The sequence below is a fragment of the Pantherophis guttatus genome, chromosome 1, assembly GCF_059756535.1.
Source record: "Pantherophis guttatus breed Tessera chromosome 1, ASM5975653v1, whole genome shotgun sequence".
In the NCBI taxonomy this organism is placed as follows: Eukaryota; Metazoa; Chordata; class Lepidosauria; order Squamata; family Colubridae; genus Pantherophis; species Pantherophis guttatus.
In genome coordinates this window covers 46,413,092-46,432,513 of record NC_142063.1, presented here as the reverse complement: position 1 = coordinate 46,432,513, position 19,422 = coordinate 46,413,092, and the positions used below count along the sequence as shown (strand labels likewise).

Genomic DNA, 19,422 nt, shown 5'->3' with positions numbered 1-19,422 from the left:
GTTACCATAGATAACATGGATTTATACATGTGTAAGTATACAGAAGGTACATGGAGAAAGGATGGACTGCTCAGCCCTTCCAGTGGCAGTTCTAATTTTTTCCCTAAAATGTGAGACATCTGTCCTCCACACAACCAGCAATGAAACTAAGGGAGAGAGAAGAAATAGCTCATCTGTAGCCCCCTATAGGTAGTTTTATGACCAGTTCCTTAGTGACCATTGGAAGTTCAGTGAGGTACTAATACCACTCTTTAAAGACTTAGTAAGACTGCACCTAAAACACTGCATCCGGTTTTGGTCACCACACTATAAAAAAGATGTTGGGACTCTAGAAAGAGTGCAGAGAAGAGCAATCAAGATGATTAGAGGACTGGAGGCTAAAACATATGAACGGTTGCAGGAACTGGGCATGGCTAGTCTAGCGAAGAGAAGGACCAGGGGAGACATGATAGCAGTGTTCCAATATTTGAGGACACAGAAAGGAGGAGGTCAAGCTATTTTCCAAAGCACCTGAAGGTCAGACAAGGAATAATGGATGGAAACTGAACAAGGAGAGATTCAATCTAGAAATAAGGAGAAATTTTCTGACAGTGAGAGCAATCAACCAATGGCTTGCCTTCAGAAGAATATCTGAACTTCAGCTTCATCACTGGAGGCTTTCAAGAAGAGACTGGACTGCCATCTGTCAAAAATGGTGTAGGGTCTCCTGCTTGGGCAGGAGGGTTGGACTAGATGACCTACAAGGTCCCTTCCAACTCTTTTAATCTGTTAAATTCCAACAGATGCTAAAAAAAGTATTTATGATCTGGATTCAAAGTTCTGACAGTTATCCCTCCCACAAGGTTCTGTGATCACGTTTTGGGAGCTTGACAATTAGCCCACATTTATGTCATGTGCCCTGCCTTTAATGACAGGACCATGATTTATGACATTTTTTGCAGGAAACAAGTATTTACTTCTGGCTTCCAGCAAAAACCAGCCAATTATGGACAGTGGGTTTGCTTAATGACCGTAAGTCACTTAATGAATTAAGGTGATTAGTTTAACAACCACTGCAAAACTGTTATAAAATTGGGTCAGTCACAAGATGACTCACTTAATGACTGGCACAATTTACAACTGTAATTCCAGGATCAATCGCAGTTGTAAATTGAGGACTACCTATATTTCTTTTAGTAGCATGGAGGAGAAACATTTTAATAGCTGAATTCTTGCTCATAAGATTACAATATGATTAGCATTAGAGTTAATAAGTAGAATTCTCAAATAATAATTTAAAGGAATTGATTTGCAAATAATAGCTATATAAGGAAATCTCATTTGTAACAATAATGGTTATTACTGATAAATAAGTAATACTGAACCAAAGTTGAAGACCTGGGAGGAAAAAAAGAAATACGTGCTAAGAAAATAAATTTGGGAGATGATTGTATACTCCTCAAATTAAATTCTAAACAGTAAACTCACTTGCAGGAAGTCAGTGAGAGATTATTTAGATTTTTTTTCTATAAAGTTTCATCAAGTTAAATAAATATTACTAAATTTATAATCCAACACATCTCAAGGAGTTTGAACAATTTTACTGTATGTTATGCAAAACTGAGAGCCACAAATTTATATAACTGTTAGCCACTTTTAAAGTTATACAAAAGTAACTCAATTAACAGTTCTGAAACTAATTTTATTCATATTCTTTATTAATGGATGCATCACCAAAGATCATCTACTTACATCATCATTCTGCTGAGCTTCTTGCATGACAAATTCTCGTACCATAGATGGGTTATATTCAACTAAATATGAGAATATATCAGTAGCCGCACTACGTACTTGGGCATCATCCATGCCCTGGAAACAAACAAAAACAGATTGTGATGGAAAGGCATAATCAAAAATTTATTTTTCATTGCTTTAATTCACTTATTTATAATTTCATTTTCTATGTACTGTCTCAATCTTAAAATATTCTCCATTCTGACAATATTGCAGTTCGAGTTTGTTTCTATGGTTTTATATAAGACTGAAACAAAATGTGTTCCTTGACTAGAAACTTGAGTTTTTTAGGCTTTTCCTCTTTTTTTCTGTTTGCCTGTGTTTTTGCTCTGTTCTCTTTTATTTCTTGGTTGGATCATGATAGGACAGAATATAAATCACAAAAACACTGTATATCCACCCAAAAATTAAATTGTTTATATTATAGAAGGCTGAAAACAGTTACCCAAATTAAGATACCTAGTTTGGAAACTTACTAGTATGACTTCTAATGCTGGAAGTATGCCCATATTTGACAACGTTTTGAAAAAAGCATCACGGTTTTGAGGTTGTAATGTTTGAGAAAATGCACAAAATTCTTTAAGGAAATTTACCTGAAACACAGAAAAAAGAACCATGTTTATCAATAAAGAAAATACAGCAACTGTCTTTTTAATCATTTATAAAAACATTCCTACCAACTCCTGTCTTTTCTCTTCATCTGTTGCTTCATCTGTAAGTTGTGCAAATAGGTCTGTTAAGAATTTTTCATCTTCCTATGAAAATAAAACACAAATCACACAAATTATGTTCAGAAATTTGAATTAAAACTAAATATCTATAATGTATATTCCATCATTCCCCTCTAGGAAACAAAGCACCAGGGACAAATCTGGTAATTTGAAAGGACAAGTACAGTATATAGATCATTGGTATGTGCTCAATTTAAAAATATTGTAAAAAAATAAATTTCATTTTGCTTGTTAAGGATAAATTCCCACTAATTTTAGAAGTCAAACATACCGTCTACAATATTCAATCATTGAGAATGTTTTAAGAAATGACCAGGTTCAATTGTATTTCAAGACATAAGTCATTATATAATATCACCAAGGTTTTTGCAGAGACATGAATAGAAATTATGTCATGCTAACCAATTGCTCTTCAGTTTATTTCTGTTATTTTTCTGTGTTCAGAGGATGTTTTAAATATTTTTTAGCAAAATGCTATTTAATTTTCACTTTAATCAAAATACCTATTTAAAAATATCCAGATAATGGTATTTGAATAGTTAGACCTATTTTAACTACTATCTCCCATTCCTAAAACTAAAAATGGACCAGTTTTAAAGCGTAGGAATAACATTTTTTTAATATTAAATGAAAACTATTACTCTTTCAGAATGTAACATGGATCATCAAAAGCCAATCTCTAATAAATAAACAAATAAAATTAAAACTTTATATATGAATAAGGTTTATTGCTATAAGGAAGGAAGACAATGGTCTTCACTTCTGTTTCATCATATTTCAGAATATGATCCTTTTATTCTTTGCAGGTAGTTTATTTTTAATAATTACACATATCATTCCTTATTTATATTATCCCAAATACATTCTTATTGCATCTAAAGGCATGAAATTCCTATTAATACTGTAGAAAGTACCTTTAGTTTTTTGTTACCATAGTATCATAAGCCAGGTAAATAAAAACGATTTTAAATAACTAAAATTGTTGCTTAAAATGTAAATACATTTTTTCAAAATATTATAATACTTTTTTTTCTATATTATTAAGGAGGAGCCTATCTCAGATATCACAAGAAGTAAACCAAAATATATTCTATAGATGACCGATATCTGGAGATGGTACAGACAGAACAGATGTCCTTCTACAGTTGATGTCAATGTACACATCCCCAATCAAGCCCTTATCCTTTTCTCTAAAACATAATGACAAAAGTACAAGGAATATAGGATGTGGAGCACAGATTAGATAATGAAACAGAGACAACATACAGGCTCAAGCAAAATTATTCTGAATGTCCATTATTGATCATAAAAAGGATTGCCTACCATAGTAATCCTGAAAAATATAGGTAGTCCTCAATTTACGACAATTGAGCCCAAAATTTCATTTGCTAAATGACCAGTTATTGAGTTTTACTCCACTTTAAGACCGTTCTTTCGACAATTGTTAACTAAATCACTGTGGTTAACTTAGTTACATGGTTGTTAAGTGAATCTAGCTTCCCCATTGATTTTGCTTGCCAGAAGGTTGCAAAAGGTGACCACATGACTCTGGGAGCCAGCAACCGTCGTAAAATATGAGTCAGTTGCCAAGCGTCTGAATTTTGATCACATGACCGATGGGATGCTACATTGATTGTGTGAAAAACAGTCATGTTACTTTTTTCAGTGCGTTGTAACTTTGAACAGTCAATAAATGAACTGTTGTAAGTCGAGGGCTACCTGTACAATAGGCATTGATAAAACTGGGAAACAATGTTTCTTTCTTAGATTGCAAACATAAAGAAAAAGATAGATGACTCCCCCTTTAAAAAAAAATACATCTACAAAAAACAATTCAGAAATACATTTCATTAATTGAAATTAATTTTATTAAACCATTATTTTGATTAATTTTTATTCCATAAACAATATAAATAAGCATTTTAATACAATGTAAAAGCTGCTTAGTCATGATGATTCTCCTCTAAACCTATGAAAAAAATATCCTCGTCTTACTTAAACTGGAAATGAAACTGGTTTACTACCTAAAGATTTCTCAGCTTTGCTTCTGCTTTAGTATTAAATATCATCATCCAATTATTTTACAGTATTAACATTAATCAGAAAGAAACAAAATAAAAATGCTTCATAATAGTTGTACTTAGAAAGTAAACACATACCTTCTATTTGAGTAGAAATTAATATATACTAAGGGTGTCAAATAACAAGAATGTACTTAATTTATCATCTCAGAAGCAGCTTAATTAAAACTGAGCTTTAATCAGAATAATTCCTATCTGGCAGGTACCAATATATCTATTCACCATAATACCTTACTTTTTAAAATGTTCATTGTGTTGCCTATTCTATTACATTACCATTCCACACTTATTCCTATACATTACAGCCCTATTACTTGTTCAAGTCTTTATTCTGACTGTCTAGAAATATTTGTAGCATGTTAATTTTTTCTACTTCTAATCTACTAATAACCTCTAATCTTATCCAAGATAGTAACAAAGGTAAATAAACCAGTTTTTAAGAATCAAAGGAGATTTAGTATTGTATGTGAAGATACTTAGCCTCTCTTTGCCAATATTCTTTTCAAATAATTTTTTTTGAAAATAAATTATGACTTGTTTAAATGATTTAAGAACATTGACCTTTTATAAACTACTTTAAAAAACAAAACAGTAAATACCTTGAACTAAAATCTACTATATTTTAATAAAACCTTATAATCATATCTCAAAATAACAAAATGCTATGAAAAGGAATGACAATTTTTCATCATATGGTACATCAGTCAAATTCAAATTATCTCCACATAAAGCCTCATAGTATATACTTCTGATTTATCAAACTTTTATAATGCTGTAATCACAAAGATTTTCTAGTGATTAACAATGTAAATATAAATATGAAAATTGAACAAAATAACATGATATCCCTAGTAATAAATAACCTAAATCAAACCAAGGGAGCCCATGTCCTTTAAACCTGTTATCAGGTTCTCTGATAACTTCCCTAGAATTGATGATGTTACCTAGTCAAGTAATGAAATGTCTGCAAGCAAACAATCATGCTCAGAGTACCAAGAGCTCCACAGTTCAACCCTGAGCTCCATATATTCTCTTCTATTAGTTCTTTGATACAACTTGTCTTAACAAGCTTTCATAAAATCATTAAGGTTGATATCTGGTTTTAAGAGACTGTTTCTGGGTCTTTGCTTCTCTCACCTCCCCAAAGCAAGAAATTCTCAGTAGCTCTGAAAGCTGTATTTCAGGTCAATTCCATTTGAAAAGGATGGTCCTGAAAAGTATCTGTAAACCAAGTAGATGATCAAAGCCTAACAGTGTTCTGCTAACTATGGTCTGTTCTACAGTATTTTAACAAGTAGTGGTAATGCATAGTAGAAATGATTTTTTTGAAGGAAGAAATATTCTGTTCTGAAGTACAGATATTGTTGCTACTGGCTGTGAGTGTTACCCTTCTCTGTTCTAATGCTGTTTAGTCAATACTTCCTTTGAATGAGAGATTATGATGGAACATGGTTCCAGACATATTGTTATGAAAACAAACTTGGCAATTTTAATTAGAAGTGATTCACATTTTCTGGGCCACATCAGCATTTGGGAAGTGCCACTTTCTATCAACTGAAAGCTCCAGAGGCTGCTCTTGATAAAGCACATCGCACTTGCACTCTGCTCTGATAAAACACATTGCACTCTTAAATAGCTCAGATCCAGTCACTCAAGATAGTCCCTGACTGGAATATAACAAGGAGGCAATAAAAAGCACTCCTGGTTACTGCTACTGCCTCTTAGACACCAACAAATAAATCCAAAAGGCCCATAATGGTATTCTTGGGTGTAAAAGAAGAGCAGAGCTATAATGTCAACAGATTTATAATCTCAAACTGTCATTAGATGAATAAGGAGGAATCAGAAGTCTCCCAATTTAGCTTCTGTAACAGAACATCCAGGGACAAATGCTAACAATGTGATATCTAAAGTCTAGGTGAAAAGTGCTCTAAGGGGATCCTATGGTCAGACTGATCACATGCTATCTACAGATCAAATAGAACCAAGACATTATCATGAAAATCTGCTACCACTTTCCATCCAGAATTTAAGATATCTAAATTAGAGCTGCCACAAAGAATAGCAATAGCACTTAGACTTCTATACCATTTCACAGTGCTTTACAGCCCTCTCTAAGCAGTTTACAGTGTCAGCATATTGCCCCCAACAATCTGGGTCCTCATTTTACTGACCTTGGAAGGATGGAAGGCCAAATGGAACAACTCGCTATGGCCAAGTCACCACGGCCAATTTGCCAGGGACAACTCGCAATAAGACAATTCAACAAACACAAATGTTAAATTAATTTCAACAGAAATGTAGTCAATAATAATAAAATTAAAAATCTAGAAATACAAGAGTTACAATAAATTTGAAGATAATGTGATCACCAATAATAAAAGTAATTAAATGAAATGATTAATTCAGCATTGAATTGTCCCAGTGAGTTTTCCCATGGCGAGTTATCCCATGGCAAGTTGGCCGTGGTGACTTGGCCATAGCGAGTTGTCCTAGACCATCCCTAAAGTTTAAATATACTCCTCCCCTCCCCAAATCTTATTCAGAAAGAGTATGTTGGAATCAGTAGTATTTGCACAAAAACCTTTCTTTAAAACAAAATCCATGCAATTTTTCAAAAAGCATATTAATTTGGAAGATTCTACTAATGCACATCCCTAAACCAGCTGCTCAAAGAACCATATCATTGATAAATCCTTGATAGAAAACCATATCCTTGAGAAAAATGAGTGCAGCCACTACATTAATTGAACTGCTTATGCATGGAAGATGCTTTCATCTTTTGCTATGGCAAGCGTAAAAATATCTGTCTTTGCTTTATAGACAATTTCTGTATTTTTACTTAGAAAGGCTCAATATATATTATATATTAAAAATTCTCTATTTGTATAAGGAAACAAAATATTTCTATTTAACATCTTAAGCCTTGCAATTGTCAACAACCCTCTGATGTTTTAGAGAAAGGAAAAAACATTTCAAATTCAAACTGTTCTTAATTCCAATACCTGGTGCTGGTGCATAATGGATTGCCTTTATCATTTGGGAGATGTTTCAAATTAAAAGCTAACAGCTTCAAGGACAAACTCTTCTGAGATTATCAGAATGTAAAACTGGCCTGTTAAAAAGTGATTTTACATTCAAAACAAAATACACAGAAGTGGTTCAAATTCAAAACTATTTTCTTCACCCTATTCATACTTATGGCACTTTGTTGTGAAAGATGTGTTGTCAGCATTAAATGCAATATTACTTTTAACAGTAAGGCTGGTGCAAGGACCACCTGTAAATGAAAAAAAAACTCAATTTAAAAAAAAATCCAGACTTACCTGTAACATACCAACTATTTCTACTTTATTAAAAAATATGAATGAATGAAGAGTAGACAACATGTTTTCCTCAAATACTGAAGGAGTAGGCAGAACCATATCTTGAATATACTGTACTCTGTATGTCTGGTGTATTTTTTGTTTCAGCTCCGGATCAGATATTGGAATAACTTCTTTAAATTTTGCAGTTTTTGTCAGAAATTCCCTGTGTTTCCGTGACTGTGATAAAGAAGGATCATATTCTAGACATCCAATTACATCCATTATACATTCTTCAGAAAACATGACTTCAAAAAGTGCAGTTCTATTCAAGAGGAAGATTCCCTTAATAATTTCATACAAATGATGTAGTCCTTCCGTATTTTCCAAGTCCTCACACACATGAAAAATTTCTAAGAGTTTTTTTATGTAGCCCTCATTTTCAAGTGCTAAAGCAAGTTTTTCACGCCGCAATGGGGAAGGCAGTGAAGATGCCACAAGTTCTGCAATCTCTTCTAATCGATTTAATTCACAGGATGGTAACTCTAGACCTGGAGATGACATATCATCAAAACGTTCCTCTTCAGATTCATCCACAAGATCCTGAGTAATGTCCACTGAAGGGTCTTTTCCCTGAACCTGTTAAAGAGAAAGAAAACTATAAAGTATACCATTTCAGTTGCTAAATGTCTTCAAGCATATACAGATATATTACTATAAAATGTTATTTTTTTAATAGAATTGAGAATTATAGATCTGCATCAATAAATGCAAAATAAAGCACATTAAAAATTAAATACACTACCAAGTACCATAGAACAAAGTCATGAATCAAGGAGTTCAATTATATAAAAGGCTATGATGTTGTAGCTACTATTTCCAATGAGTATATACATTAAAAATTAAAGATAACAAAATGCTTAAAATAACTTTTTTGATGTAACCACTAATAGTATTTAACACTAACAACTTTCTGTATGTTCATCACTCTTTCTTAACAGCCTCAGAATATTATGTAGGCATGAACTTTTATATTTTGACTTACAATATTTCTAGTTCAACATACCGTATTTTTCGGAGTATAAAACGCACTGGAGTATAGACATAGCTTAGTTTTTGGGGAGGAAAATAGGAAAAAAAAAATCTGCCTACCTGGCTATTCATCTGGCTAGCATCCTTAGTCTGGTCAGCTTCAGCACATTAGTTTGCTGGTTTTTATCCCTTGCTTGGGGTTAAAAAACAGCTTCTAAAGCACAACTGATCTTTGGAGAGAGAAGCAATGAGAAAAGCAGGCAAACCACGGAGATCGCTGAAAAAAAACTTCACAGCTGAGAGTTGGAGGGAGCAGGCAAAGCAGGGAAGTGGAGATCACTTCACTTGCTAGCACCTCGTTAGGGCTGAAAAAAAGCTTCATTCGGAGTATAAGACGCACCCAAATTTTCAGCCTCTTTTAGGAGGGAAAAAAGGTGTCTTATACTCCGAAAAATACGGTATTCATTTAACTGTTGTAAATTGCCCTGAGTTTATCCTAAATCAAGACTGCATATCAATAATCTATAGTTTTCCAGATAATGACAAAGCCTTCTATTATAAATTGATGTTTTCCAGTTTCCTGATCAATACAGGTATTCCCCAAGATATGAAAGGTCACTTAAGGCTGTGGTCCCCAACCTTTCCTGGCCCAACAGAGTGGGGGGAGAGGGGACGGTCCCTTGCAAGTGGTAGGTACATGTGCAAGGGTGCACAACTCCACTTTTTTTTTTTAGGGTATTCCCTAAAGCACCCTTTTGCATTCAAATCAAAAGTGTTACATAGCTATATTATTTAATCTACTTAGAGTAGACAACTTTAGTCTACTTACAACTCCTTTAAATTATTTCCAACTACAATTCTGAAAACACAGTGTATGAATTTCAAGAGGTGAAACTTTTGGGGAAACTGAAAATAATTATTTAGTATTGTTATTTGCATTAATTATGGCAGATAAACGTTCAAGGTACGCATCTTACCTGACATATTTTTTCCCATATTTCATCACAACCAGCCTTTTCTTGAAAGCTAAGAGCCAGGTCATAGTTCTCCGCTTCAGACCACACAATTAGCGTGTCCTTCAAAATTAATAAATATATACATAGGTACATAGATATTTACTAGAGCTGTAGTCAGTCAGGACGTGCAAAGCAGAAGTTTAATAGAACTGCTCTGGATAAAAATACTACACATCAGTGGTGAAATCCTCTGCGGGTTGCCACTGGTTTGCTGCCCGCGCATGTGTGATGTGCGCCAAACACACGCTGCGCATGCATATGCAGTGCACACCAAACATGCGCTGTGCATGCGCATGCGCACCAAACATGCGCTTCATGCGGAAAAAGGAGCCATTTGAAGGGGGGAATATCCTGCTTTCTAGCAAATGTAAATCGCGTGGCACAGCTGATCGTCAGAAATACTGATTTGGACAAACTTGTAGCTTTTTTTTTTTACTACTGGTTCTCCTGAACCAGTAACTTTTATTACCACCAGTTCACCCGAACCGGTCCGAACCGGTAGCATTTCATCCCTGCTACACATCTGGAAACACCTCCTCAAAGAAGTGGTGTCTTTTTGTGGGCTCACATGATAATCCTAACCAACATATGCATTTGAGGTAGGAAGGTCAATAAGCTGCTTCAGAACAAGCCTCTTCTTACCTCAATGTGAATTTATCAGGATTGCACTTCAAATATATTTAAGAACATAAAAGATTATCTAAGAATTACTATAATAATTACTTTCCTAGCTACAATGTGCAAATAAATGCATATGTATAGGACAATGACAATACCCATAAACTGCACCTGTAGCATGTGAACTACAATTGCTTGGCTCATTTATTTAAAACTGATTTTATATCAATATCATAACGTTGATGGCAGATGATTAATTTTATGTTAAAATATGCTTTATTCTCTGAAAATCCATTTTGAAAAAATCCTACGTTCTCATAGTATTTTTCTCATATTATGGATACATTCTTAACTATCATCATCCTAATTTATCCATTCTTAATGTAACAAGATATCCCTTAATTATTTTGATTTTTGTACTACTTTATACTCCTTGATTTGGATATGTGTTGTATTCAAATTGCAGGATAATAATTCTTCCTATTTTATCAATTGCCACCCACATGGCCATAATAGTAAAAAATTCCTTTGACTTTTAGTTTTGTTTCATTCTTCTCATTCACAATTAATTTATCAATTTTGACCCATTCTTTATTTTTAATAGAATATCAAATGACTGTAATGCTTGTTACACATTTATTGATAAAGCTTACTCAACTTTTTTCTTTAGGTATGCAATTATAATTTTAACAGATTGATGAAGTACAATCACAAAAAACTTGGTGAACTAAATTAAAATGTATACAATTTGTTGGTATTTAATGTGGTATAAAACTGTTTAAATAAAATTTATGGGATTCTAGCCTCAAATACTGAACAAGCTAGTTTAAAGATGACAAAAACGAATTTCAAACCACACCTATAACTTGCTTTTTGTCTTGAGTTTTATTGAAATATGGACGAAAAATTTACAAGTTTCTTCCCAAATCCCTATATAAGTGTAATTTAAAAATTTCTGTGCTAGTCTCACAGAAAGACTGGGTATATAATAGCATATTTCCCTCCAAGTTAATTACATAGGCAATTTCATTACTCCAAAGCCTTTTAAAGATATATTTCAGTAGCAAAGTTATCATAAAAGCTAAATTGAGCACACCATACTTTGTGTAATAGGGATGTATCTTCTCATGTGCAAGGAAAGAAGTTGCAAGTTTTCAATCACATTTGCAACTATACTTTTATGTATCAATACAAGAAATATTTTGATCAAACTACAATCAAATTAATCTTAAATGCAGAAAAATACTGCAGTCTGTTTAAACTAAAATGGAAAATTATAAACTATGTCTGTTTGCACAGAATTAAAAAAAGAGAAACAGAAGGTAAATACATGGAGCCAGAACTGTTGCCTTCTTATAATATATCATTAAGATGGTTTTTTTTAGGGCACAGAACAAAAATTATCACTAAATATAATAACCCTCACATTTCTGTGATGTAAAGTGGGAGGGGGGGAATGGACTGAATTCTCCCTATAAGTATCTGATAACACTAACAAATCACATTGCATCTAACTTAGAGGCCTATATTCCAGTGACTGAGAAGAGTTTTAAAAATTTTCATAGCACAAAAGTTTCTGTAATTACCAAACCATTAATGAGCAACTGCATTTACTGTTGCTAATCAAACATAAGAAAATGTATTTTCAATATCATGCTAGAGGTTCACAGCACAGATAACATTTTCGCCAATCAACTTGAAATCTATGAATTTGAAATTAATTTGACTCATAATGATTTATGTTTGGTGTTCTATTTTAACTTTAATAAATTGTTGTAATTTTGTTTTATCAAGATAAGTATATAAATTCTCCATCTTTATTATCATTACAGTTCATAAAGAAATAATACCAAATATCTTCAATTTTTAATTAGTTACAAGGAAATAAAATCGACGAAACTATTACCTGTTGTTTCTGATAGGCAGTATTAGGGTTGATTTTGGACTCCAAAAGTAGAGAACCTAAAGAGTAGAGAAAAAATGTAATATTTATTAAAGCAAATGTATTATTTATTAAACACATTTATTATGGCTGCCCAATTTGCACATAGGTGACTCCAAGAGGCTTACATCATTTAAAAATCCACCACATAAAAACCCATGAAAACATCATCCCACCCCCAAGGCAGAGGCAGCACAATCAAATCAACCACTTGATTGGTTCCATTTTCATTTGTGCAGCATATTTTGTGCTCTTAAAATATATTTAAAATGTGCATACCATTCTACAAGGAATGCTTTAAAATTAATAGACCTATCTATTAGTAGATAGCACATGCCTTTTTAAAGAGTAATTTATTGAGTATTTATCCTCAAGAGAGTTCTTCTAGGAACTGACAATGATAAAATCGTGCAATATTTAAAATTAAAGCAAGAGTTAGACTGGATAAGCAGACTTTTTCAAGTTATCATTCTGGATGTGTTTTCTAATAAATATTCAATATGATAAAAACTATGTGAAAAAATCCAAATGGAAGAATCAACAATCCACACCTTTCTAAGCTTTTGGAAGGCATAAACAGAAAGTGTCATTATTCTGCACAATCAGAAATATAGGCAAATAACAATACAGAGATAAGCTAAGGGCCTTCTCTGTGGGGGCACCCACTATCTGGAACGAGCTCCCCTCAGAGATACGGAGGATCCCGGATCTGCGCACCTTCCGCCGTGCTCTTAAGACCCTCTTATTCCAGCAAGCCGGCCTGGCCTAATTTTTCTCCCCTTTTTAAAATTTTAAATTGAAATTTTAATTGGTTTTAAATTTATTGGGATTTTAATTGTCGTGGGCCAATATTATTTAATTTGGCTTTAAATTGTTTTAACTTTTGTATTTCTGTATTTTATCTTGTGCCTGTTCACCGCCCTGAGTCCTTCAGGAGTAGGGCGGTATACAAATTTAATAAAACTAAACTAAACTAAACTAAACTAAACTAAGAAAACCTCGTACAAATTTTCTAAAAACAGTCCCACATATAAAATTCTGCTTTTTAAGCCACATTTACTAGCTCAGTCACACTAATGAACACAAATTATAATCATTTAAAAATATTAGATGGCAATATGAACTTTCCAGGTTTGGAAATAATTCCTTAAGATTATTTCCCAGACCACTGAAACTACTGATTTGAGCTCACTGTCTGAGTCAAAAAGAAGCAACATTGTGGGCAATACAGAATATTTTCTCCTACCATTAGCCATAGTTTTATAATTTATCAAATCAGTGGCTCAAAAGTTTTCCCCCAATCTGATATCACCCAGATATGCTGGATGTACAATCCTGAAATTTGGGAACTGTAATCTACAACATCTCCAAGCATCAGATTATATTTGCTTTAATTTATAAACTACACAATTTCAATGGACTCTGGGTGGTCTACAAAACCTGAAAAATGTATAAAAACAGATAAAACATATTGATAAGGTTGAATAACAGTTGAAAAATTAGGATGGTGGCAAAGTGAAGAGGTATTTATGTCAGAGACAACAATCTTATTCCTGAAACTGATTCTCAGTGTAACTGACACTGTCAGGGCTATGTTAATATCTCTTTTATAATACAATTGTATGAAACATTTTGAAAATTACTGAAAATTCTTAAAAAATAGAAACAACACTGACTTTAATCACAGAATAAAGTTGTTTTTAAAGTTATTTCCTCAAAGCTCAACTAGAAGGAAGTTTTGTATTGCTAAAATGTCATAAAGTTAATGGTTAAAATATTAACGCCCTCACCAATAATGGTTACCTTAGAGCACGAAGATAAAGTTCACTGAAATTGACATGGGAAATCAAACATTTTCACAAAATACCAAAAAAATATAATTATATATTTTAATATAGAAATGGAGCAAGTATTTCAAATTTATTAAAGAAGTATACTTTTCCCCTAAAATCTGCTCCAATTAAGCCCGGAATAAAACTAGAGTGAGATTTCTTATTATGATGGGTTAAAGTGCTATATTGATTTTACTGCTTTACAACTTGTCACCAGGAGATGAGTTATAAAAAAATGCACTTTGACAACAAACCTCTATCTACTTTCCTAGGTGCAAGATCCACTAAAATAGAGTCGTTTTGCATTGCACTGGTTTGTGAGATAAACAATTAACAATAGGTAAAGTATCACAAATTGTTATTTTGAATGGCATAAACAACATCTACATACCATTCAAAAAATAAAAAAGGAAACAAAAGCCCAAAACACTGCCTTGTCAGCAATCAACACCCAGATGAGTAGAGGTAACACCAAGATTAACTTTAGACCAACAATTAAGAAGTGAACAATACTCCAATCAAGAAGTTACCAAATCAAACAATCTAACAGTAAACAACAGCTTAATTAAGGAACCACCAAGAACACTCCCACCAACACTGACAGGGCAAGGCACTAGAATATAAAAAGAGAGCAAACTCCAGCCCATTCTAGCACATTACCCAGTTAAGTAATGAAAAGAGCACCAAAGATCCCACACCACATTATTTTATTTTATCATTATATCAGCCGTGTATCTGATGTTGCTAAATTCTAGGCCACTGAAACATGCTGGACTTTTCTAATCATATGAGTGAGGCTATTTGAGTAGGTCTTTTTGACTTGCCACAAAGATGCTGATTAGGTGAAGAGGACACAGGTTTTCTATCCATATGGTTCCTTTGTACGCAACAGATTGCTCAGTAATGAGGAATGACAACAGTGGGTGCATGTTTACATCCATGAAAAAAAAAACCCAACACCCATTATTTAAACATTGTAGGACTGTCTCAAAGTATTTTAAAGGTTTCAATATATCCTGTTTGATACTCTTTTTTTTTTTTACAATATCAATAAAGTGTGATCCTTAATGGTAGTAATTCAAATGACTATTATAAAATCATAGGGCTAGAAGGGACCTCGGAGTCTTCTAGTCCAACTCCCTGCCAGAGAAGAAAGCTTAAGTAAAGCTTTCTTTACTTAATCCACAGTAATTTCCTCTAGACCTGTCATAAAACTGTAATGTCTGGACCAAAGGTGTTTTTCAAGAGGCAACTGGACTTCCAGATAGTCCAGTTGCCTCTTGAAAAGCACCTTTGGGACAACCATGACCTGGATGATTCATAATCTCCATAGAAATGTAATGTCTGGAGTTCAATTTGTTCCTCAACCACCAATCCCACCTCCCAAGGACATATATTATTCAAAGTATAATCTTGTTACGATGGAAGGACCATATAAGGGACCATATGTCGGTTGGCTAGGGGAAGATCAAATGTATCTTGCCATCCAAAATGTCACATGGTCTATATTCTGTTTGGTGGGCAATACTGATCTATTTACAATCAGTATTTACAATGTCAGGTACATCATAGAAATTATTATACTAATACACTCAAATGAGGAATTTCACATTTTTAGTATAATAAACATAAGGTACATTTCTAATAATCTGTTGCAACCTTCTAAAATTATTTTATATTCTGAGTCTATTTGAGTATTTGGTTAAAATTATGACCACGTCATTATGTTTTAACTTAAACCAAAGCAAATACCTTAATTAGGATCAGACTGAAATATTTTTATGCACATATTAAAAACAAGTCTCATTGAAGTGAATGTGACTTTCTTTCAAGTAATGACATACTGAAACTGGTGGCAAATTGATTCCAGTTTTATTTTCCCCCTATCTATCTATTCATGCTTGCATTTAGAAGAAAAACCTGCAAACTAGTTATGTGAAAACTGCAGTTTCACCTATATGATTAAAAACACAAGAATGATATGGCCGAATAGCCAGAAGTACTAGTACATTGAGACAAGATGGGATTTTAAATTTCATTTGTTATAATTAAAACTTATTGAAAGAAGGGAGATTAATGGATGGGGTTTGTTTTTATTAAAAAAACAAATTAATTTTTTTCTACAGGATATGGAAAACATGACAAAGTATTTTAAATAGTCTACGAAGTTTCTAAGCTAATATGGTATAAAGATCTGGAAACATTTTTTAAATATTTGGCCATACAGTATTTTAATGGTCTACACATGAGTTAAACAAGAATAATATAAGTTTAAACAATTAGGTTATTTAGGTATCATAGGAAAAGTTCTCAATGTCTAGGGAAAAGTTTAATACTTTAATTAACACTATCCATAGTCTGCCATCTAGAAGAATTTAAAGTCACATACTTGGACTGTTAGGCAACTTACATGAAAACAGATGGAAATTGTCTTTTGTGACACCTATCATATCGAAAATAGTCCTTACCTGATTCTCATCCTCTCAATGGCCCCACATCTAATTATGAGCATGTGGCAAGAGTTTATTAATACAAGGATTAATATATTTGATGCAGACTTGTTCAGCTATACTTACCATCACTTTCTGCCCTGACAAGCAGGGACATGCCCTTCAGCCTTTCCACATAGCCAGAGGACACATGTCCAGTGCCCCGATCATCCCACTGTCTTTCTTCATTTAATGTATAAACCTTCACTCTCCTCCGAGTATCCGTCATTCTGCCTTTTCCAAACCACAAGGGTCTGTGATAGTCTTATCAAGAAAAGCTGTGATGGGGGGGGGGGCTTTGCCCCCCTCAATGAAGGAGAGCAGAAAAGGGAGCAAGAGTCCCACACAATACCCCAAACAGATCTTTTAAAATAAAATGTTAAAATAACTGCATCACCCCAAAAGGGGGGGGGGCGACTTAAAATAGGAGGCAACGCTACCAGGGGAGCACACAGAACTTTTTTCTGTCAAAATGGTAGCTTTGTAGAAAAGGGGAAAAACAGGAAATAAAAACGCCAAGATTTCAAAGAGAAGGAACAGAAGAAACACCAGGAGCAAAATGAAAAGAGGGCGATGAAAATGGGAACAGTTCAAGAGGAATCTGGGCGATTCAAAGCAAAAGCATAAAAACACAACAACAAATAATTCACCAGTGCAGACGACTAACGCTGGTTAGGGGGCAGATGAGGTGAACCGAAAAGCAGCAAGTGGGAAACAGGCCCGTGACAGGAAAAGTGGGAAGGATTAGCCGGCCCTGCAAAAAGCCTTCAAAAGGAGAGGTAAAAACGCCACGGGGACGGGGAGGAAAATCCGTGGGTAGTGCCGGGGCATCCTTAGGAGAAGGGGGCGAAGAGGCCAGCGGAGGGGAACGGGGAAGCAGGGGGAAAGGGGGTCAAATCCCCCCTTCGACCAGGCCTATTGTGCAAGGCGCCGCTAGGCCCGAAGCCCCTTTCCTCGCGCTCCGTTAGCCAGGCGAAGGGACCGAGACGGAACCGCCCCTTCTTCCCAGGGAAGGCCACGACCTAAAAGGGGGCCGCCGCGCTTGCCGGGACGGGAGCGCGGAGAGGAAGATGCCCGTGTGCGGCAGAATGGCACGCGGCGTGGGCGCCCGTCTCCTGTGGCGTGATCTTCCCCCTCACGAGCAGCGATGACTGCATTCTCGACGCGATGCCGCCGCCGCCGCCGCCATGTTCTTCCTGCGCTCGCTCTTCCGGATGCTACCGGCACTCCCGGCCAAGCTCCCTCGTCCCTTTCACGCCTCCGGAGCCCTTCCGTGCACCCGGCAAAGAAGCGAATCCCCTCCGCGGGTGGGGAGGATGGCTGAAGCGGTGGCCGTCCCGTGTCCTTCTGTCTCCGCCTCAGTCACTATGCGGCCGCCATCTTGGTTTCACATCTCACTGGAGATACGGGGTCTCCCAGCCGAAGGCAGCACGGGCCGGGCGCGAAGATTTAAAGGGCCCGCAGCCTCCAGGAAAGCTTGAAGAAGACGAGGCTCTGGTGGAAAGGTGTCCGTTTCGCACCTGTCTCCTTGACCGAGTGGGAATCACGGAGCACTTTCCTGCGAGAAAGCCGAAATGCCATCCTGCGAACAATTATGATGTTCGCCCCTATTTTCTTTTTTTTGCTGCAGCCAAGACTTTTCTAAAAGACATTTTAAAGACAACGGAGTAGCAAAAAATAAAAGTGCAAATGCAAAATGTATCTACCTTATTTGCCCAGGTTTGAAAACCGGCTTTTCGTAAAGCTTATTCTTGGAAAACCTTCCTCCCGGTTGACTACCACAGCAGGCTGAGGTAAAGGTGGCAGGGCTCACAACAAATAAATGAACAGCAGTTTTGTAGCTTTGAATGCTTACGACCAGCAAGTAATTAACTATTTTATAGCCAACCATTTTATGAGCCATAACTAGGTGGCTTACAGCAACAGTGATAATATTTAAAAAACAACAACAATAAAAGCCAACATTGGATACATACTCCAACGCCCAGTACCCTAAACCAGGGGTGGGCAAATGTGGCCCTTTTACAACCTGTGGACTTCAATTCCCAGAATTCCTGAGACAGCTTGGCTATCTCAGGAATTCTGGGAGTTGAAGTCCACAGGTTGTAAAAGGGCCATATTTGCCCACCCCTGCCCTAAACCAATGGTGAAATCTAAAATTTGTTACTACCGGTTCTGTGGGCGTGGCTTGGTGGGGTTAATGTGACTGAGTGGGCGTGGCCAATTTTATTTATTTTTTTTACTTTTAAAACCATTTTTTCTACAAGCTCTTGGGGAAGAGGTTGTAAAAAAATGCTTTCAAAAGGCTCTGACTATCCCAGCTGAGTTGCCTGATCAGCAGAGGCTTTTTTTCTTTTAAATGCCTCTGACGATCCGGCAACTAAGCTGGGATCATCAGAGGCTTTTAAAAAATGCTTTTAAAAGCCTTTGAGGATCCCAGCTGAGCTGCGCGATCATCACAGGCTTTTTTTAAAAAGCATTTTGTCTGCCAAGAGGTTGTAGAAAAAATGCATTTAAAAGTAAAAAAAAAGCCTCTGATGATTGTGCGGCTCAGCTGGGCATGGGGGGGGGCAGGGATTTTTGCTACTGGTTCTCCAAACCAC

General features: G+C 35.3%; 1 protein-coding gene across 1 annotated transcript in view; it reads right to left on the bottom strand.

Moving 5' to 3' along the window:
• The window catches only part of PPP4R3A (protein phosphatase 4 regulatory subunit 3A), a 30,030-nt gene extending 12,230 nt beyond the window's left edge, over window positions 1-17,800 (bottom strand). Inside the window, exons 1-7 of the mRNA XM_034418336.3 lie at window positions 16,907-17,800; window positions 12,463-12,518; window positions 9,900-9,998; window positions 7,912-8,529; window positions 2,451-2,528; window positions 2,250-2,366; window positions 1,732-1,848 (exon numbers count right to left, since the gene is read on the bottom strand). Coding sequence (XP_034274227.1) covers window positions 1,732-1,848; window positions 2,250-2,366; window positions 2,451-2,528; window positions 7,912-8,529; window positions 9,900-9,998; window positions 12,463-12,518; window positions 16,907-17,048 — 1,227 coding nt within the window. The 5' untranslated portion in view covers window positions 17,049-17,800. The remainder of the gene's footprint in view (window positions 1-1,731; window positions 1,849-2,249; window positions 2,367-2,450; window positions 2,529-7,911; window positions 8,530-9,899; window positions 9,999-12,462; window positions 12,519-16,906) is intronic.
• Between the last annotated feature and the right edge of the window lie 1,622 nt (window positions 17,801-19,422).